General features: G+C 37.4%; 1 protein-coding gene across 1 annotated transcript; it reads right to left on the reverse strand.

The window, feature by feature from the left end:
* Positions 1 to 18883: 18883 nt before the first annotated feature.
* Positions 18884 to 20461, reverse strand: LOC133294651 (protein SET DOMAIN GROUP 41-like). Its single transcript, XM_061493361.1, has 3 exons — positions 20434 to 20461; positions 20117 to 20121; positions 18884 to 19998 (listed from the first exon to the last, which is right to left on the reverse strand). Exons 1-3 carry the CDS (start codon positions 20459 to 20461, stop codon positions 18976 to 18978), a joined length of 1056 nt encoding a protein of 351 aa, XP_061349345.1. The 3' UTR covers positions 18884 to 18975.
* Positions 20462 to 23191: the final 2730 nt, after the last annotated feature.

Raw genomic sequence — 23191 nt, forward strand, 5'->3', positions numbered from 1 at the left:
TTGAACCAGAAAGTCAAATGGCCAACCTTTAAGTTCCAATTGCATGAAACACTTGAGCCTAGCCTGTTGTCTATCAAGCCAAGAACCACATTTATTCCAATCCTTCAGATTAAAAGTTTCATATAAGTGATAAGGGATGGAGTGTTCTGTGGGGAGGAAAGTGTTTTTACAATAAGTGAATGCAAGGTGTTGGAAACATAAGAAAGAAAGAAGGAAAAGAAAGAAAAGGTTGTGAAACACAAAGTGTTTGGAAGAGACAGAGGAAAGTATTAAAGACACAAAGTGTCTGAAAGAAATAGAAAAAAATTTGTTAAAGATATAAAGTGTCAGGAAGAAAAGGAGGAAGAAAGGTTCAAAGAAAAGAACAAGGAATGAAAAGGAAGAAAGTTGAGGGAATTAGGAAGAAATTGATTAATTACTGTGACTTCCCTCTTATCTGAATCTGATTCATTTGATCTGAACTTACCCTTTCACAGAAATCCTTACCTTTAGTCAAGCCACACACCAAGCCTCATTGCTAATCATACCAAAACCTTTTTGATCTACCTTATGGATCATTGTTACTATGAATAGTGAGAAGATAGGCAAGCCTATGGTAGTTTGAGTGCAGTGAAGAGTGAGTGATAAGTACATCCTTAAACACTAGTGTGCAAGAGTGTTAAAATTCTCATAATTTTTGAGAAGTTCCTAGTGAGGGGGTGTTGTTGTTTGGAAGTCTCTGTATATCATCTTTACTGATCTGTTGAAAAGTCACAAATGATGTTGGGCAAATCATAAGAAATAAGAGATTGCATGGTTATAATTTTGTATCATGAAATGTTGATCTTTTGTTAATTGAAGTCCATCCTCATGAATTTCATCTGTAAAGAATCTCAAGTCCTTCTCTGTTTTAATTCATTGCTGAGGACAACAATGTTCAAATCTGGGAATTGTGATGAACCCTTAGTTCATCAGGTTTTTAAGCATGAATTAATATCAATTTGTGTGATTAAATGGATGGAAAAGAGGTTAATGTCCTGGAAATCTCTCAAATACAAGTTCTGAAGCTTATGTTGAAAATTTACATTGTTTTTGTAGGGAAATGAAGCTCAAGAAGCAAAAGAGAGAAGGAAGAAGATTATGAAGAATGAGAAAATTCTAAGTGTTGGGCGCTAAAACGCCCAAAACTGAGCGTTTTAGCGCCCTGTTGCACAAAAGATGCTGGTGTTGAACATTAAAACGCCCAAAACTGAGCGTTTTAGCGCCTGAACATTAAAACGCCCAAAACTGAGCGTTTTAGCGCCCAAGACAGTTAAAAGCAGTTGGGCATCCGTCAAGGTTGAACGCTAAAACGTCCAGAAATGAGAGTTTTAGCGCCCATGTCAGTTTTCAGTTGTAATTTGTAAATTATAAAAGGACAAGGGGCCTTCACATTCTGGGAGATTCCAGATATCAGATCCAATCCATCATATCTCATTCTGACTTTTCTCATCACACTAGGAGAAGGGAGATCAGATCAGGTCTTTCATAGATCTGATCTGACTCCTCATTTTCTCTGACTTTCCAAATTCTTAGGACTTAGTATTGTAATAGTTAGTATACTTTCATGTAATTGTACTTGAAGATTGAAGACTCAACTATCATGACAATGGAGTTTGATCTTTCTTCTTCTTCTCTTGTTATTATTTGTATTATGTCTGAGTAGAGTCCTTTGTAGTCTGATTCAATGAAACTCAAGTTTGAATTTATGAATGGTTAATTAGATGTTTTGTTTATCTATTATATGATTGTATGAAGTTGTCTTGATTAATTCTTCATGTTGAGGAATAGTGTAAAACAAATATGTTTACATTGTTTCTCTATTTTTGACAACTTCATCATCAGTGTTCTAGTAGTCAAGGGATTGATGCTAGGATTCTGATGTGATCTTAAGACCTTAGTAATTAATGCATGTATTAAGAAAAGAATCACCAAGGGATTGAGGTTTCTGATTAATGTGTCTATCAGGGTAGTAAGGGATTACATCTTGAGATGATAAGAAAAAGGTTGATCAACATCACATAGTAGATAATTCATAATGGAAATTGTTTCATCTATAAATTCATGTTTGAGGGAAAATGACATCTGACTACTTGTTTACATTATAATTTTACATTTTATTTGTTTATCAAGTTTTAATTCAATTCAATGTAGTTTCTGGTCACAAGAAATCTATGCAATCTATAAATTTTTGTTCGATTCAACTCAAGTACATATGGTTAGTCAGTGCTTGACACAAATCCTCGTGGGAACGATCTTTACTTATCATTTTATTACTTGTACGACTAGTGCACTTGCTAAATGTCCAACAGAACTTAAGAATTGTTCTTAGGGTCGAAAAAATAGCTTATGTCCTGGATGCTGCATTACCCGTAGTTCCTAAGGAAGGGGAAGATGGGTTCGCGGAATTTGATTTCGAGGCCCATAAACAGCACATGGATGACAATATGTTGACTGTCTGCATCATGTTGGCATCTATGTCGCCTGAACTGCAAAAGCAGCATGAGCATATGGATGCTCCCTCTATTGTCTTACATATCAAAGAGTTGTATGACATTAAAGGCAGACATGAGAGGTATGAGGCCTCTAGAGAATTGTTCTCATGCAGGATGTCTGAGAGCATGTCTGTGAGCAGTCATGTTCTTAAGATGATCGGGCTCATTGAGAAGCTAGGAAATCTAGGCTTCGTGATGGATGCCAAGCTAAGTAATGACTTAGTCCTGACCTCGCTTCCACCTTCCTTCAGTCAATTCATTATGAATTACAACATGCATGGGATGCTTGTGAGCTTGCTTGAATTGTTAAGCATGTTAACAACTGCTGAAGTGTCTATCAAGAAGGATAGGACACATGCTCTTCTGATTGGTGGGCCTAGCAAGGAAAAAGGTAAGGGCAAGGAGCCTGCGAAAGGAGACTCCCTTAAACCCAAAGGAAAACCCAAGAAGAAGAAAGGAAAAAAGAAGGGTAAGAGTGCATCCAAGGACAAAAGCGATGATGAGTGCTTCCATTGTGGCAAGAAAGGCCATTGGAAGAGGAATTCTCCAGACTACCTGAAGAGTGTGAAGGACAAGAAGCATGGTGATGCTTCTACCTCAGGTACTTTCATGATTGAGATAAATTATTCTTGTGCTAATCCTACCTCATGGGTATTGGATATCGGTTGTGGTTCTCATATCTGCAATATGTTGCAGGTGCTTAGGAGCCCAAGGAGATTGGAGAGAAACGAGGTGGACCTCCGCGTTGACAATGGAGCAAGGGTTGCTGCTCATTCTGTTGGAGATGCCGACCTTATTTTGCCTACGGACCTTTTATTGCATTTGAATAATTGTCTTTATGTTCCAAACATTTCTAGAAACATTATTTCTATTTCTTGTTTAGAACAAGATGGTTTTACTTTTAGTATTAAGAATGGTACATTTTCTATCATTTCAAATGATATTGTTTATGGTACTGCTTCTTTAATAAATGGATTGTATGTTCTGGAAACGGAAACTGAAGTGCTCAATATAGCCGTGAAACGATCTAGGATAGATAATCAATCTTATCTTTGGCATTGTAGACTAGGGCACATAAACGAAACAAGATTGTCTAGGATGCATGCAAATGGATACCTAGATTCCATGGATTTGGAATCATATGGACAATGTGAATCTCGTCTAGCTGGGAAAATGACTTGTCACAAGCCCAAAGGGCTTGAGAGTCATAGGGCTAGTGAGTTATTAGAACTCATTCACACTGATGTTTGTGGGCCAATGTCTATAGAGGCTAGAGGAGGATACTCCTATTTCATCACCTTTACTGATGACAAATCAAGATTTGGGTACGTGTACCTAATGAGATATAAATCTGAAGCCTTTGAAAAGTTCAAAGAGTTTAGGAATGAAGTAGAGAAACAACGTGGCAAGATGATTAAGACATTACGATCAGATCGTGGCGGTGAATATCTGAGCCATGAGTTTCAGGATTATCTGAGAGAAAATGCAATTCTCTCGCAGTTTACTGCACCTTACACACCACACCAAAATGGTGTCTCCGAAAGGAGAAACAGGACCTTGTTAGACATGGTCAGGTCTATGATGAGTGAGACTCAACTTCCAAAATCATTTTGGGGATATACCTTAGACACAACGGCATACCTTTTAAATAGGGTACCGTCTAAATCTGTTCAGACCACACCATATGAGATATGGAATGGTAAGAGACCCAACCTGAGTTACCTCAGGGTATGGGGATCGCCAGCTTATGTCAAAGCATTGGCATCAGACAAGCTTAGTGCTAAGAGTACTAAATGTCTATTTGTGGGGTATCCCAAAGGTACTAAGGGATACTACTTTTACTCCATGGATGAACACAAGGTGTTTGTGTCAAAGAATGCTGAGTTCCTTGAGAAGGATTTGATCTCTCAAGGAGCCAGTGGGAGTAAGATTGATCTTGAAGAAGTTCAAGAACCACATGAACAGATTGAGGAACCCGAGTCTGCTCCGCAGGCGACGTTCTCCAATGGAGAAGTAAAAGGTCAACAAGGGTCTTCCATCCACCTGAGAGGTATGGGTTTGTGATTGAGAATCAGCAAACTGTCGAGGATGATGAACCAAGTAACTACGAAGAGGAAGTCAAGGATGTTGACTCTTCTAGATTGCTTGAAGCCATGGAATCTGAAATGGATTCGATGTATCAAAACAAGGTATGGACCTTGGTTCCTAAACCGCAAGGAATAGTTCCTATCGGTAACAAATGGGTCTTTAAAAGAAAGACTGATGCAGATGGCAACGTTCAGACCTACAAAGTTAGGTTGGTTACGAAAGGGTATCGTCAAAGACAAGGAGTTGACTATGATGAGACTTTCTCGCCTGTTGCCATGATCAAATCTATTAGGATCATGCTTGCAATAGCGGCATATCACGACTATGAAATTTGGCAAATGGATGTCAAGACCGCCTTCTTGAATGGGTTCTTGAAGGAAGAAGTGTACATGACACAACCTGAGGGCTTTGAAATCAAAGATCAGGAGCATATGGTATGCAAACTTCAAAGGTCGATATATGGGCTAAAGCAAGCATCAAGGAGTTGGAATATTCGTTTTGATGAAGTCGTTAAGAGTAACGGTTTTATCAAGAACGAGGATGAACCTTGTGTTTACAAGAAGGTTAGTGGGAGTAATGTCGTCTTCCTGGTACTTTATGTAGATGTCATATTGTTAATAGGAAATGACATTCCCACATTACAAATAACGAAAGAGTGGCTTTCAAAAAGCTTCACCATGAAGGATTTGGGAGAAGCGGCCTTTATACTTGGTATAAAGATCTATAGAGATAGATCCAAGAGGCTGCTGGGTTTATCTCAATCGACGTATGTTGACAAGATGCTAAAGAGGTTTAGCATGGAAGGGTCGAAAAGGGGTTTTCTTCCCGTCAGTCATGGGGTACATCTTTCAAAGGCTATGTGTCCTAAGTCACAGCCTGAGAAGGATTGCATGAGTGGAATTCCATACGCTTCGGCTATTGGATCCATCATGTATGCCATGATATGTACGAGACCAGATGTCTCATATGCTTTGAGCATTACGAGCAGATAGCAGTCGAACCCTGGAGAGGGTCACTGGACAACAGTCAAGACCATCCTTAAATACTTAAGAAGAACTAAGGATGCATTTCTGGTCTATGGAGGGGTTGATGAGCTAACAGTGAAAGGGTTCACTGATGCCAGCTTTCAGAGTGACAAAGATGACTGCAAGTCACAGTCAGGGTTCGTATTCACCTTAAATGGTGGGCAGTATCTTGGAAGAGTTCCAAGCAGGAGACAACAGCAGATTCAACGACAGAAGCTGAATATATATCTGCTTCAGAAGCAGCTAAGGAGGCCGTGTGGATCAAGAAGTTCATATCTGAACTTAGGGTGGTTCGAAGCGTGGATGAGCCCATACAGTTGCTTTGCGACAACACTGGAGCCATTGCGCAGCCAAAAGAACCTAGGTCTCATCAAAGATCTAAGCACGTGCTCAGCAGATATCACCTGATTAGAGAAATCATTGATAGGATGGATGTAAAGATGGATTATATTTCCACAGATGATAACCTAGCCAATTCTTTGACAAAGGCTGTTTCTCAGAGAAAACATGATAGTCATTATGAGGCTTTGGGTATACGACTTAGGTCTGATTGGCTCTAGGCCAAGTGGGAGCTTGTTAGTATATGGATGTCCTAGAGACACTCTTTTAATTAGATTAGGACATATGTGGACCTTCGTATTGTCGCAAATAAATAAAAGCACTATTTATCCTGTTTCATATTTTGTCTCAATATTACTGTTAATATTTTATATGAGTAACTGGATAAACCCCTTGAAATAAAATAGGTATCTCTTGAGTATCTGTAATGAGATCACGATCATGAGGATTCAAGGATCTGGATATTTATTCCTAATTTTATGTTCCTAGTCTAGAGACACTGAGAATGGGGATCAGTGATCTCGGGTAAGACTAGCACGACTTATCTACTTGTATTCGGATGCAAGGTAAAGACCTCATGAGCTACAGATATGGAGATGTCTTAGCTAAAGTTGTGGGTGGATCTATAAGGGTATAGCTCGCACTGAACAGACCCACAAAAGAGACTCTATGAGGAAATCTCACTGAGAGTATCATTAGAGTAGTCTCTTTATATTTGGGTATGTCTTTCCTTAGACCAGAAGTAATTACCTAGACTGTGTTCTAGAAGGCATGCTTTGACTGTATACCTCGTCTACCTGAAACATGGAGACTCATAGGTATACTTTTGGAGACTCATGGAGAGATCCTTGAGGACCCCCAGTCTTACTGAGATTTCCTTTTCGAGATCTCACCCCGTGTTGGGGCACATTTTCAGGTACAGGTACCTCTGGGGTAGACACCTCTAGCGGCAAGAGGCCGGAGTTTAGTTGACTATGCATGTTGTTTTTACTGATATGCCTGGATGTTGACTATGTTTTACTTTCAGTAGATTGTTTTTTGATTTGAGACATTGTTTGGCTATGTTGCCTGATTTGGTGAGCACGAGGGTTGTCCATGCCACATTGATTTTGTTATGCCTATTTAGTCTTGAGTTGTATAAAGTATCAGGATATTGTCCGATCTACGCGTTGTAATTCTGTGACTAGATACACATTTATATCCTGAGGGGTTATTCAGCTAGTTCTTTTTTGCAATTTACATACAGGCTATATTTTGAAAAGGAATAAGAAATCAACTTGGTTAATAATGATGAGGTCATAATTGGAAAGAAAAAATTAGCTTCTGCATTTATTTAACTGAGTCATTACCATATGTATGTTTAATACGTCGGGTGCACACGGGGTGTTACAAGTTTTAGCTTCAACTGGTTTTTGTGGGTTGGCTTAAGCACCAAGTTATGTGCTTCAAAGTTGCTAGAAGGGTTATAGTTGATTTGGTGGATTCTTGTAAAAGTTGAGTTTACTTCTTAGAGTCGACCTGTGGAGGTCGTCACGTCAATGGTGAACTTTGGCTTCTCTCGCCAACGTCGACGGTTATGTCTTTACATGTGTCACATTTTTACTGGCACATAGAATTTTGAGCTGAGTTGCCTTTGAGTTGGTTGTCATGTGCTCTTTGGGTGTTTTGTTGTCTTGGATTCTATGTTTGTTGGCTTCGAGGGAGGTCACCATTTGGCCTATGGAGGTCGTTAGTGACAACCTCAATAATAGGTTGTTCTAATGCTCTTGCCGTCAATGGGATTTGTCTTTTAGCATTGTTGTGCTCCTTTATATAAATGGTGAATTGGCAAAGACCACAACTGTCGTAGGAAAGCTCAAAACGTTGGTCGAGCTCGTAAGAATTGAATATTTAATGAATTGGCGAGGGCAATGACCCTTTTGCCATGTTGGAGCTCGAAGCAATGGCTGGGCCCCTTTGGATAATTAATGAATAGGCGAGAGTAAAGGCCCTTTTGTTGTTCTAGAGCTCAAAGTGATGGTTGAGCTCCTAATATGGGCCGAGCTTTCGTGATTTGGATCTAACTCCTTAAAATCGACTTAATGATCAAATTGGTTGCAGTTATATTGTCTTGTTCTTCTAGTGGCTTGGGTCGACATGGTTTCAATCGAATTCAAATTTCCTCTTTGGTTGTGAGGTCATCCTTTGGTGGCAAGCTATGTGGGCGAAGTCGCTCATGTGGGGTAAGTGTTGATTCTCTTGACAGACATGATTCCTTGGAATGATGCTCTAGTTATTCTTGTGATTGTCACCTTCCGTCCTTGTATATTCTCAGTATCATGAAACCTAACATTGTTGAGGTCACCCCAATAATGCCTCTCAGGAGTAGGACATGCTTGAAGGCTGGTTGTAGCAGGAGTTTGGCATATAGGTTAGCTCCTTTTGAGGGATTACAAATGATAAGTAAATGAAGGTAACTATCGTTTATTTGTCGAGGAGCCTAATGAGTATAGGCGAGCTCTTTCTGAGGGATTTCAAATAATAAATGAGGGAGACGACCAAGCTGTTATAGCAGACTCTTTAAACTCAAGGTGCATGGACCGAGTAGCTCATACCCGAATTGACTTGTTGATTTTAGGTGGAGAGTCTCAAATGTTCATAAGCCCCTTTGAGGTGGAAAATATGACTATGTGATGGTCTTCTTTCATTGGCTGAAGTATGATCAATGTGTCTTGACCGCACTTGTCAATTTGGTGAACTCACAACTTTCAGGTACTCGTGTAGTCATGTGATTAGAGCATGCACATCCACACACCACGATGCAATACAGTATATTGATCCAACATTCCAACCTATATATATATATATATATAAAGACTAATGGGCCTAGAGAAATAAATCCAAATCCTAAAAAATAAGGAAACGTAATTTGACTGTTAAAATAAATAAATAATTACATAATGTGACTGATATATGAAAAAAATCATATTTACAACACTCACCCTCAAAATGATGAATGTATATTTATCATTCTTAGCTTATTAGTAAGTTCTTGAAATCTATTAGTGGAAGTCCCTTAATCAAGACATCAGCTAGTTGGATACCAGAAGGAATATATGGAGTAAATCAATGCACTGTTTAGCTTCTCTTTGATAAAGTGACGGTCGATCTCAATAAGTTTTGTTTTGTCATGCTAGACAAGATATAGACATGAATGACTTATGATTAGAGAATAACTTTGTAACGACTGGGTATGAAAATTGGAGTCGCCACCAATTTTAGCTTAGGTCAGGAAAAATTGAAAAAACCTTTTTGTGTTTGTGTACTGGTCTTTGAAATTGAGCAAGGTTCGAGAATCCATTATGCCAGAATAAACCCCGCAGCCCAATACACTCATCGTAAGATGGTTTACCTTGAATTGATTGTGTGAATTTTATTTTACTCTTTAAATAATTAGTGATTAAAATTAACAAACAAAACCTAAATTCTAATATTTACTAGAAACTAAGTATTTAATTTAACTATTTACAACAAAAGAAAATAAAAATTCAAACCAAAATATTTACAACAATGAAATAACGATAATTAATGATACAAGAAAGTTAGGCTTGATAGCCTAACACACACACACCCCACGCGTATTCCCTAATGTAACAGGAAGTTCAAAGGCACGTAGTGCTTAAGAAATAATTTTTTTACAAAATAAAAAAATTATTACCTTATTTTCTTCTACAATTTTTTTATATTTATTAAAAAAAAGATAATTGGTAAAAAAAAGTATGCTAACAACAATATCTAGATGTATTCGATTCCTACCACTACTAGAAAATTCATAAACAGTGACGGAAATTTGCAATGAAAAATATTCCATTGCAATTGGTGACGGGGATTGGGATGGTAAATTTTCCGTCACAAATTGTAACGGAATTTGCAACGAAAATCATATTGCGACAGAAATAGAGCTGAATTATCGTCGCGAAAGAGTAGTTGCAAATATCGTCGCATGTCCGTCACAAAAACCATCCCAAATAGGGATGGTCAATTATTCCGTCACAATTATGAATAGATTGCGACGGCTTATTGTGACGGGCTTTGCGATGGTCTTCCAATATGCATTCACGCGAAATTTTACTTCATAACTGAAAGTCATCACAAAAGCCCTCGCAAAACTGCGACGGGTTTTGAGATGGAATCCTTTTCCATCGCCAACTACGACGGATTTTGCGATGACCTACCGTTATGCGATGGAATAGGATTCCATCACAAACTGCGATGGTTTTTGCGATGGCTTTCGGCCATGCAGTCAAATTTTGCATTTTTTCAACATTAAAAATGGTTTCATTTTTTGCGATGGAATATTTTCCATCGCAAACTGCGACGGCTTTTGTGATGACTTTCTGGTATACAGTAAAATTTTGCTTTTTTCAATATTAAAAGAAGGGAAAAACATCTATCCTTTTAAAAGATATAACTTTATATCATTTTAGATACTAACCGTTGATTTTCGTCATCAACGAGTATAATCTAGTGGGTCAAACTTAATGGGCCAAATTTATTATTAATTAATAATTTTGATCCGATAAATTATAACTATTGTTGGACGGAAATCAATGGTGAGGATCTAAAATGATATAAGGTTATATCCTTTAAAATGACAGATGTTATTCCCTTAAAAAAAAATAAAAATGGCTCTTCTTTTGTGATGGAATATTTTTCCATCGCAGACTGCGACGGGTTTTGCGATGGCTTTCGGGTATGCAGTAAAATTTCGCGTTTTTCCAACTTTAAAAATGGCTCCATTTTTTGCGATGGAATCCTTTTCCATCGCAAACTGCTACGGGTTTTGCGATGTTTTTTAGTTATGCAGTAAAACTTTATGTTTTTCAACATTAAAAAAATTTAAAAATGGCTCCATTTTTTCGATGGAATCCTTTTCCATCGCAAATTGCGACGGGTTTTGTGATGGTTTTCGAGTATGCAGTAAAATTTGAGAATATCTAATGACCCTAAATCTACAATGACCCTCACAAGTAATTTTTTATTATAGATATTTAATTTGAGGATTTAGATGCCAAACATGTGTTTAGAATGTGATTTTGTTTAGTCTGACAATTTTTGCAAAAATCTCGTAAATAGTGTTTTCTGTCGGGTATTTTGTATTACTGTTTAAGCAACCGGTAGAGTCCAAAAATAAATAAATTAAGTGATAAGTACATGAGAGTCCAATGTATGCGAAACAAGTCATGTTTAGACTAAAAGTAATAAGTTTAGAAGTTTTACGGATTTGCATGCGAACAGTGCACAATTAGTGATTCACAGTGTACTTCAAAAAAAAGGTGCAGAAACCCAATTGTTAATTGCTAAAACTGTTCCTTATGGAATAAAAGTAAATGCAAATGAGTTCAGAAAAATAAAATTAGATTTGATTTGATGAATAGCAGTCATTCCCGGTGTGGGAACGACGTTCGATAAGTGGTTCCCATGGTGGGAACGATGCTCTTATGGTGGGAACGACATTCCTGAGTTGGGAACACCATAAAGTTACTTTTGGGAGAAATGAATAACTAGTAATTTATTGAGTTGTTGACTTTTGTTAACTAAGCTTAAGTGAACAAAGCATGAACAGTAGATCACTAAAAACATAAAACACCATCAGCCATCTTCTTTCTCATTTCATTGAAGCCATGTAAGGAAGAGTGAAAAGCTTGAGAAAATCATAACTTGAGTTGCAATTGGCGAAATTGAGTCATTATTGTTATATTTATTACATACTTTTGTAAAAATTTAAATCAAGCTTTCAATCAGTGACACACCCGATTAGACCTCTGAGCCACTCATCCAATGCCCTAATCGATACATGATGGTTCTGGTACTCAATACATTGGTTCAACCAAAATGGAATATATAATTGAGTAAATGTTCCCCCGAAATATCCTTGCTAAAATTTGGACACAATGCACTGAAATGATCTAATGATGGGTTGGGGCAATTGGAATGATGAAAAGTTAATTGATAAAGCTAAATTTAAATCTAATTTTTATTTAGATATAATATATTCGGATTTATATAATTAGTTTATGTTCCATGTTTTTTATTTTTTCTCAATTAATAATAATTTGTATTTCATATAAAAATATAAAATAGGAAGAATTTAAAATAGGAAGAATTTAATTTAATTAATATCAACTCATTTCCACTCGGTTTCCTAAATGGTTTCGAGAGCACTTCGTTGCGAACACATCAGCTGCACATGATTTTGCATGGAGTTTAGCGGACAGAGCTGCAATAAATGTCACACGGTTTAGAAAATATATCATTAACGGGTATAGGTTTGCAACCGTAGAAGCGAATGTAAATACATCTTGTTGTAACTATGGTGTATCTGTTCGAGGTGGCCTGGTCGACGGTATTGAGGGCGACTACTACGGGAAGCTGCTTGACATAATTCAATTGGATTACAGGGAGGAAAAGAAGGTGACTTTGTTTAAGTGTGACTGGTTTGATAACACTCCACGCGGGACAAAAGTTGATAAATATGGCAACATTGAGGTTCATCAGTCAAGGAGATATACAGTGGGATATGACCCACTCATACTTGCTCAGCAGGCTGAACAAGTTTATTATACATCATACCCTACAGCCCCACAAGGCTGGATAGCAGTTATCAAAACCAAAGCTCGAAATGTTATCCCGGAGTCCAAAGAGTCACAAACAAATGAAATATCTGAACCATTTCAAGCTAACGTGGAAGATTTACTGCCTGTAAATATTGTAGAGGATGATGTGCCAATCAATCTCTTTGCTACTGCTGCAGAGTTAGACATGATTCCTATCCATGAGGGGAATGAGGAATTAGATGATGACGAACAAGAGACTTATTCAGATAGTGAACCTGAATTGGACGAATATGAGACTCCAGAGGAAGGCGCACAAGAAGAAGTAGAAGAACAGGATTCATCCGAATGATCACTCTCTAATATTTGTTTACTGATGTTTGTTATGCTAAAGACATTTATCAATTTTTCTTGACTTGTAATTGTAATTGAGATTGTTGTTCCGTACATTTCATTGTGCTTCGATTATTTATGATAGGGCTCATTAGTAACTTGTTTATGGTTGGGTATTGCGTATTATTTTGTACATATTCAAAAATTATTTTATAAAGCTTTTCAGATGGATCATTCTCAACCAGATGGCACTGGTGCATGCAGTAGAGGACATGCCCGTCCTATCACCGCCGGCAGAGGAGATAGGATAGAGCTCGTGATGCCTCCCACACACTTATCATCCTCCCCTTCTACTACCGACTCCGTTATGGGTCCCAGTGGTCTTCCTCCCACTCCTCCTACACTTTTGAGCGTTCCAGAGCAGGTTAAAACTAACTCCAATTTGAATAAGTTAAATATTAATATTTTATTTATAATTTTGATACTAACTGCTCGAATGGATAACTTATTTGACTTTTGTAGGATCTGTCCCCTTCCTCTTCTGTGGGAGATACTCCTTTTTCTGAGGAGCCACTGTGGGGATCAGTTGATCCCGTCACCAAAAAGGTCTGGATTCGTCCGTTAGGGAGATCCGAGTAACTTTACTTTGTTACAATGAGGTACTAATTTCTTTATTTTTAACCTTGTTTGTATGCTAATAGTTTGATTTATTTTTATTATCAGTAACTATCCACATAAAGAACCCCACAAATTCCTGAAGAATATGATTTTTCGAAATTACACCCACACATGGGTTTTTTGGAAAGATGTTCCACCCAACCAAAAAGAAGCTTGGCGTGATTCTTTCTTGGTAAGTTCGCCCATATTTTGGTTACTATACCATTTTTATCAACATGCATTTTAAATTAATCTCATACATGATAATGTGCACTAATCACTTGTCTCTTGGAAAATTTGCAGAATAAGTTCAGATGGTTGCCCGAACACCGTGCCGATTTGATAGCTGCTTTTAAACATAAGGTTGGCAAATGTTATGCTAACAAAATGCACAAATTGAGGTATGGCATTGGTGATAGCTCTTGGTCTAATTCTGAAGCTAAGCGTCAATTGTTGGAAAACTGGGCACTAAATGAGAGCTTTTAGGCGAGGTCTGCCCGAAACAAGCAGAATAGGGCGCACATGGGAGAAGGAACTTATGCTGGCGGCTGCATTTCGTACTCCGAGCATAAAAGAAGAATTGTAAGTATGCATTACTTTTTATGGTATTCTATAATTTGCACTTGTAATTAATTAATGATGCCAATTTTTATTTGTAGCTAGCTTCTGGGGAGGTTCCCCCAGATCGGGTTGAGTTTGCTACATTTCAGAGGACCCACACACAAGAGCCTGAAGCAGGGACTCGACAGTGGATTACAACACATCCAGACAAATAGCGGTGAATTATTAGTTACTTCGTTTTTGTTTGATTTATTAGAGTTTGATTCACTTCATGTTTATTAATATTTTGTTTTTTTTGGCTTGTAGGAAGGATTCCAAAAGCTCCAGGAGGAGACACAAACACAGGTGACAGACGATGGAACCGCCTCCTCTCAGGTCGATAGCAATGAACTCTTTATTAAGGCGACTGAGCCATTTAATAAAAAAGGAAGAATTTTTGGACTGGGAGCATCTGCTAGCAGCTTCAAGAGTACCAAGCGCCCCTCTAAACAACTTCCAAGTGTTTCCGAAGGTAAAGGCATTTATAGTTAATTGTTTCAAAATTTCACTCCCTAGTCCATTTAATTTAAGTACAAAACAATTGACCTAAGCATATGTTCTTATTATTGCAGATGAGCTTGCCAGAATGCAAGCAGTGACTGCTAAATTGGAGGCAGAATTGCAGCAGCAAAAGGAGCAAAGGGAAAAAATGGATGCCGAATTGCAGCAGCAAAAGGAGAAACAGAAAAAAAACGGATAATCTGTTGCAGAAATTACTGAACAAAATGGAGAAGAAGAAAGAAAAGAAGAAGCAGACTGTAGACTCCTCATCCTCATCCCTATCCCCATCCTCATTCTCATCCCCATCCTCATCCCCATCCAACACCCATACTTCATGATGTATTTGAAACTTTAGTTTATGACTACCTTTATTGATACATTTTTCTAATTGTATGAGATTATAATGTTAGTTTGTACGGAATTATAGTGTTGGTGTGTATGAGATTATAATTTGTTAGTTTGTATGGGATTATAATTGTAGGTTGTATGGGATTGTAATTTGTTAGTTTGTATAGATTATAAGTTGTTAGTTATTTCATTTCAATGAGACAAAATATTTTTGTTTTGGTTGTACTGTTTCCAGGTTTGAAAATTTATTAATTTAAATATTTTTTTTTAATTTTTATAATTTTGTGACGGAGATTTATGGATATTCCATCGCAAATCTGCAGATTATTGTGACGGTATTCACATTCCATAGCAAAGTTTGCGATGGTATTTTTCATTATTCCATCGCAAATTTGGGACGATTTTTGTATTAGACTATGGACTGAATTTTTTACGACGGCATTACATCTAGATTTGTGATGGGATTTTTAAAAAACCATCGAAAATTTGTGACGGTGTTGTACTATATTTCCATCACAAACTTTGCGATGGGTTCTTTCCCATTTACTTTGTGACGGATAATTTGCGATGGAAATTCCGTTGCATTGTGTGACGGTGTTGTCAGTATTCATGTCTGCATTTTGCGATGGAAAATAAGTATTTTGGGACGGGTTTATTCGGTTGCAATTTGTGACGGAATCCATAACAAGAAAATTCCGTCGCAAACTTTGTTTGCGAGTAGGTTTTTCACGACGGCTTTTTTCAGTTGCAAATTCCGTCGCAAATGGTGGTTGTGACCGAAATTGCCAGTTTTGTGACGGAAAATGCCCGTCGCAAAAAGGCAATTTTCTAGTAGTGTACCAAATACATCATTGGAGAGGGACGAAGAGCTTTAACTATCACTAAATTCCGACTTGGAATTAGTCTCATAACTTACTCAAAGAGATGGAGCTTGCGGTGATATCTGAGGAGTCAAGTCACCTCAAAGAGATAATTATGGTCGGTATAATAAAAAAAAATGTTTATAACACAACATTTTTTATTAAGCGATAACAAAACTACATTTTAAATAATGTGAAATAACGAAAACTCAAACATTTTTTATAAAAGCAACCTAAAATAAAAATATCACACGGGTTCATAATTACAATAATTCTTTTTTTTAACTTATTATTACTTAATTTAATACATTCTCATGAATCTATATTTTACTCGGTATTTTTTTTATTCATATTGAAAGCTAATCCATAAAAAAATAAGAAATATGCCTACAAACATTACATGCTAGTCTCAAAAAAAAAAAAAAAAAAAAACAGAATTCAAAGCATTTCTTTACCATTATTGATCTTACGTGCATACTTACATCTTCTTGTCAACTTTCATCAAACACTGTTATTGAACTTGAAATTAATCTTGGGTAACAGTGATACGTTTATATCCTGCTTCCGTTTATTTGACTATTGTGATGCGCTTAATGTCATAATGTATGTTAACAAACAGATTCATGAACAGAGTGTTTACAATAATGAAATCTCCATCTATTAAACATGAACCAAGTGATAACTATATAAATACAAAAAATTAAGATGTGGTGTCGGTTCATTTATTGTGATTTATCATTTATCCTTTGGTTCAAGAATCCTTTGCAAAGATTTTGTGCGTACCATTCTTAACATGGTCTATGTTTGACAGTTCTAGGGGAACCTTGCATCCAAGGATGGACGTTTGTATTCATCTTTCACTATATGTTGTTTATCTTATACTAAATCTGCAAAGCCAGGCATCTGCTGCATTTAATTTTGGAAATGTATCTCCCATTGTTCAATGCACCAACTTTGACCGGATTTGTGTCTTCATTAAGTGGAATAGTGTGTTCACATTTTATTTTATTTTAACCTTTTCGATTTAGCAACAATATTGTTTATTCATTATAAGTCTTAAGCTAATTGATATTATTATATTAATTGTTTTATAAGAAAAAACTTAATCTAAGTAAAATAAACTGTATTATCATTTAAATGATTACATAAATTATAGATGAAAAAAAGGAAAAGCATAATACGATATTTTTTTTAGTTTCTTTTTATTTTGAAAATTATAACATATTAAAGTTTTGGAATATCCATAAATTGGCACATGGCTTTGTGGACCTTTGGTCTACGTAAGCTTTTGTCTTTGATGATTTTTTGTCCTCAAGAACTTTTAGCTTGGCCCATGTAGAGTTAGGCTTAAAGCCTTGACTTGGATTGGACTTAGTGCGGGTGGGTTGACCGGTTGTAAAGGGAGTTAGCTTTGCCCACAATGATTATGAAATGGGAGAGGGTGGAAGGGGATGGAATCATTAGAGATGGAGCAGGGAACACCGCATGGGGAGAGCGACCATTTTACTACGCTTCACCAAATTATTTACCAGACTGTTACGTCAACATTAAAATTTTTCGAAATGTCACGTGGCATAATTCGCTACAATGTGCAATGAATTATGTTTGCAAATAATTCGCTACACAGTGTAACGAAATATGCCATGTCAGGCTGCACAATCAGCAAAAATGACACGTGTCAAGCTGGAAGTAATTCGCTACACTATGTAGCGAATTATGCTTGTATTGCTGCCTACTTGACATGTGTCATTACTGCTGACTGTGCAGCCTGACATGGCATATTTCGCTACACTGTGCAGCGAATTATTTGCATAATTCGCTGCACAGTGTAGCGAATTATGCCATGACAGTCTGGTAAATAATTTGGTGAAGCATGGAAAAATAATCACTGTTCCACACCACATGACCTCAAGCGCCAAATTCATTTCATTGGCCTCTAATTCATCAGTTAAACTACTTTCCAATTCTAATGACTTGTCCTGATTTTTCTACGCACGAAAATTCCCACATCCATGAGCTCTTTACCAAGTGTTGACCATTTTCGTGACAACAAATTAGGGGATGGAAAATAATATAACCGTTGATAGACGGAAATCAACGGTTAAGATCTAAAAGGATATAAATCTATATCCTTTAAAAGGATAGATGTTATTCCCAATAATAAAACGTATAAACTTGTGTTGGGTGAGGTTGCACATGAAATGCCTCATCCCTGATGCATGTTTATTTTTTTTTTTAAAAAAAAATATGCAAGTCCATGATAATCAATAATAAATAAAAATAGTGTGATTCTTTAGTAGATTTAATCAAATTCATAATTTTTTTTTTACCCGTGTTAGTATTTGTCAAATTTAAACCGTTAATTTTTTCTTTTATTGTCCCATCAATTATAAAAATTGTACTTTGGTATGCAAAATGCTAGGTTTAGAGAATTTGAACACACTCATACAATTGGCACTAAACTAAAAAATTGAACAAAAATCTAAAAAAGTAGCCATCCAAGGGGCAAATCCTAAGCCATTGCGCCAAAAAATAAGGTGTCATCTCCATGGAATACAAGTCCCCTGCATTGTTACCCATCTAGCTTCCCATTTGCTCTATACTTTTCTTTATTAAATTTAATTTTAGTTCAATCTTTCATTATATATATTGAACCACTCCTTCAGACCTCAAAAGTCTCAGCACCATTCTATTTTTTATTATTTTGGCTCTACCCATATCCTTGAATTAGTTCCTTTTCTTTATGCCAAAATCATTCTTCCTGGTTTTTGTTGTAAAGCAGTTTGTAAAGGATCGAATAAAAAATGAAAAGTAGAAGAAAATTATCCTCCAAAGTCTCCCTTATCACAATTCTTTTGGTCACTGCTTTCAATGGTTATATAAGGCCAAGTCCTCCATTTGTGCTCACTGTGATACTTGTAAATAAGCTGCACGTCCAACTATCTCCCTTACTTTTTCATCAAGCTTCTGGGCACCCAAAATGAACCCTACCAATAAAAATCCATATCAACTTCATCTTGATACTTCAACCACCGTCAGGTATCAACCTATAAGGTTAAAAATTCTGAATTCATATTCGCACAAAGAAGATTTTTCACAAGGTGTCACACATGATCTCTCAAAATTCATGAAAATATAATCCAAAATTCTTTTCATGATCTAAAATATTTTGAACATGACAAGCCAAATGGGAATGGGGACCATAACATATACTAGCCAATAATCCTCCATATGATAAGCAGTGTACTCCGAGCTGAAAAGTGTGTACTATTGCGCGATCAGTGTAATCTTGCTCTTCACAAATACATAAGCTATTCTTAGATTCATGAGTGTAACACGTTTCAGTTTTGTTAACATGAGCCCCAACATCAACTGTACTGGAATTTTTGGTAGACATTAACCAGCTGAAATCGATAGGATTTTTACATGATCTCAAAAAATGGCAATCATGGACAAGGAAACTCCAAACTTTCTGTGTAGTGTATGAGACACAATTAAGAAAATCATTTGATACATTCTCAAAATCTGCACTTCTGATTTGACCATTTGATATACAGGCTCTAAATCCATCAACTAATGAACAATTAGAGCATTTGAACTTCGTGACAGAAGCAAGGTTTGAAACAACCAGACCCAATTTAACAAACTTTCTGGTAAGAGATAACAAAGATTCGCCAGCACCTGTCCAAAAATTTGCTACAGATGCAATCAGTGAGGATTCAGAGTTGAAGAGATGATGAGTTGCGCCTGCAAGTAACAAAGAATATGCAGCACTGGTTCTCCTCATGTCAAAAGCTTGTAACTGCTTTACATCTAATATTCCAGAATCAACAGACAAGAAATCACTAGCACGAACTTTATATGCTGAAGCCAGTGTTGTGTAGGCATTTAGAGAGAGGTAATGTAGGGGATGCAGCCTGAATTTAGAATATGATTTTCCTTCAATGCCTTCTAACTGCTCATTTAGACCTTGCATAAGCATCTTTTCAAGCTTCTCACAACAAGACTCAGGATCACCAAAAGAAAGGTACTCTGATATAATATTGTCAATGCACTCGGTCAATCTTCTATCTGCTATGTCTCTGAAGAAATTGTAATTGGAACATGAACCAGATGAATCACAACTGAAAACAGAAATTTCCTGATAATAAATAGTCCATGATGTTAGGGCAGTCCAATAAAATTATTAGTAAGTTGTTAGATAGGAACCAACAAGGAACTAAGGGAAAATAACAAACAACAGAGAAATTGGAATTTACAAGCACTGATTCAACGAGAATCCAGTGGAGTTACAATAGTCAGAGACTAAACAGCCTTTACAAAAAAATACAGATTGCAAAAATGAAAGAACTGAAATGAAAAGATAACCTAGAGCAATTAGAGAGGTAACTGGTCTCTCCCAAGTTCCAATCCCAAGCCCAAAAATTCCAGATGATCAGACCCTTCCATGCTGTCTCTACTTATCCTCCATTGTTCCCGCCACATTCCAAACCCCTAACTGAATTCTGTTGAACCCCCTTTCCGGAATATTCTCAGCATAACTTTACAGCTCCTTATATTTCTTCAGTGAATAAACCTTGAAGGGCGAGCCCTTCGTAATACATCCTCCCAACCTGTTACTTGACTTCACCGTAACATAGTTCCACTTCCCAGTGTTTCATAACATGAATATTACGTAAAGCACATTCAAGGCAAAGAAGACCTTTAGACTATGTTTGAATTGATGGAAAGGAATGGAATAAAATTAACTACTATTGTTTAGATTGCATTAAATAGGATGGAATGAAACGAAACCTGAATGGAATACTCCATTCCATTCCATCCAATACATGTATTGGAATACATGTATTTTTCTTTCTCCCAAGTAGGTGGTACGGGATGAAAATGCTTTATACAATAATAATAAAGTTATAATTCTTACCATTCCATCATGATTTGAACGGCTATTCAACCCAAAATTCTCCTCCCAAGTCCTCACAAAGTGTAAGAGATATATAAAAACCATTAATATATCAATTGAATCTGAATATTATTGTATATTCAAGTGTGTATAACTGTACAAGAAGGCTCTCTATTTATAGAGACTAAAAGACCTAATGCTAAAAGACCTAATGGGCTAAGCCCACAATCTAGACTAATCTAATAATAATAGACTAATATTATTTCTAACACTCCCCCTCAAGCTGGTGCATATATATCAAAAGCTCCAAGCTTGTTACAAATATGATCTATTCGGGGACCTCTAAAAGCTTTAGTGAATACATCCGCAAGTTGATCATTGAAATTGACAAATGCTGTCTCGATCTCCCCTGACTGGATCTTTTCTCTAACAAAATGACAGTCAATTTCTATATGCTTGGTCCTCTCATGAAATACTGGGTTAGAGGATATATGCAAAGCGGCTTGATTGTCACAAATGAGCTTCATAGGCCTTTGTTCACAGAGATGGAGTTCTTTAAGCAATTGTCTCAGCCAGATGAGCTCACAGTTTGCATTTGCCATTGCCCGATATTCTGCCTCCGCACTGGATCTGGCGACCACAGTTTGCTTCTTACTCTTCCAAGAGATCAAATTTCCTCCGAAGAGAACACAATACCCTGAGGTGGATCGTCTATCTGAAGGAGAACCTGCCCAGTCAGCATCTGAATAATTAGAGATCTCTGAACTCCCTTTATTTGTGTATAATAAACCTCTTCCTGGCGCCTTTTTAATATATCGGAAAATTCTAATAACTGCATCCCAATGGGAGTCACAGGGAGAATCAAGAAATTGACTTGCAACACTCACTGCGAAGGAGATATCTGGCCTTGTCACAGTAAGATAATTCAATTTTCCAACTAGTCGGCGGTAGCGACTAGGATCTGGCAGTGGCTCCCCCTGTCCTGGTAATAACTTAACATTGGGGTCCATAGGTGTATCAATGGGTTTACAGCCTAACATGCCAATCTCATCTAGGATATCCAGTGCATACTTCCTCTGACAGATGGAAATGCCCTGCCTAGACTGTGCAACTTCGATCCCCAAGAAATATCGAAGTCTGCCAAGATCTTTGGTCTGAAATTGATTGAATAAATGCTCTTTCAACTAAACAATCTCGGTCTGATCGCTGCCTGTAATGATAATGTCATCAACATAGACCAGGAGATAAACGCACTGGCCAGAAGAGCTATGCCGGTAAAAGACAGAATGATCGGCTTTGCTTCTGATTAAGCCAAAGGATTCAACAACTGAACTAAAGCGGCTAAACCAGGCCCGAGGAGAATGCTTCAGGCCATATAAAGATTTCCGAAGTTTACATACCATTCCAGAACTCTCCCCCTGAGTAACAAAACCTGGTGGTTGCTCCATATAAACTTCCTCCTACGAGTCACCATGTAGAAAAGTATTCTTAATATCAAGTTGGAGAAGGGGCCAGTGATAAATGGCGGCAAGGGCAAGAAACAGGCGAACATAAGCCATCTTAGCAACAGGAGAAAAGATATCTCCATAATCAAGACCAAAGATCTGTGTGTATCCCTTAGCCACTAAGCGAGCTTTAAGGCGATCAACAGTGCCATCAGGACCAACTTTAACTGTGAACACCCATCGACAACCAACAATAGATTTCTCGGGAGGAGCACGAACAAGACCCGTAGTGCCATTGGAGTGAAGCGCCTGCATTTCATCAAGCATCTCCTGGCGCCACCCTGGATGAGATAGTGCTTCACCTGTGGTTTTAGGGATGGAAACAAAAGAGAGACTAGAAACAAAAGTAAAATGTTGTGAAGAAAGTCTGTCATAACTCAAGAAAGAATAAAGGGGATGAGGATTTCGAGTGGATCGAATACCTTTCCGAAGGGCAATGGGAGGAGTCTCTGATGGAGGATCCGGAGGAGAAGAGCCGACGGGAAAGGGCGATGAGTCATCAAGAGGCAAAGTCGGAGGAGGTGCAGGCTGACGACGCTGGTATGTGAGGAGAGGACGATCTGCAGGTATGGAGGTAATGGGTTGCTCCTCTGGAATAGGGTCACCTGCAGCTGGTAAAGACAAGTCAAGAAAAGGAACAGGAAGGACCTGATCAACCTGTGAGACTGGAGACGGAGTAGAGTGAAAAGGCTGTTGATCAAGGAAAGTGGCATAAGCAGAAACGATATAACGCTTGAGATCAGGAGAATAGCAACGATACCCTTTTTGAAAACGTATATATCCAAGGAAAATACATTTGAAGGCCTTGGATGTCAACTTGTCTTTACCTGGAGTAAGATCAGTAACAAAACAAGTACAGCCAAAAATATGTAAAGGCAGAGGATAAGAAGGTGCTTCGGAAAACAAAATACTGTGGGGAACATCATTAT

The sequence above is a fragment of the Gastrolobium bilobum genome, unplaced genomic scaffold (genome assembly GCF_033153095.1).
Source record: "Gastrolobium bilobum isolate Gb01-03AN ecotype WA unplaced genomic scaffold, APGP_CSIRO_Gbil_v1 utg15598, whole genome shotgun sequence".
NCBI lineage: Eukaryota > Viridiplantae > Streptophyta > Magnoliopsida > Fabales > Fabaceae > Gastrolobium > Gastrolobium bilobum.

Excerpts from the sequence above, each read along its gene's own strand:
- LOC133294651 (XM_061493361.1), bottom strand. The coding sequence starts at position 20,461 with ATGTATTACGAAGGGCTCGCCCTTCAAG.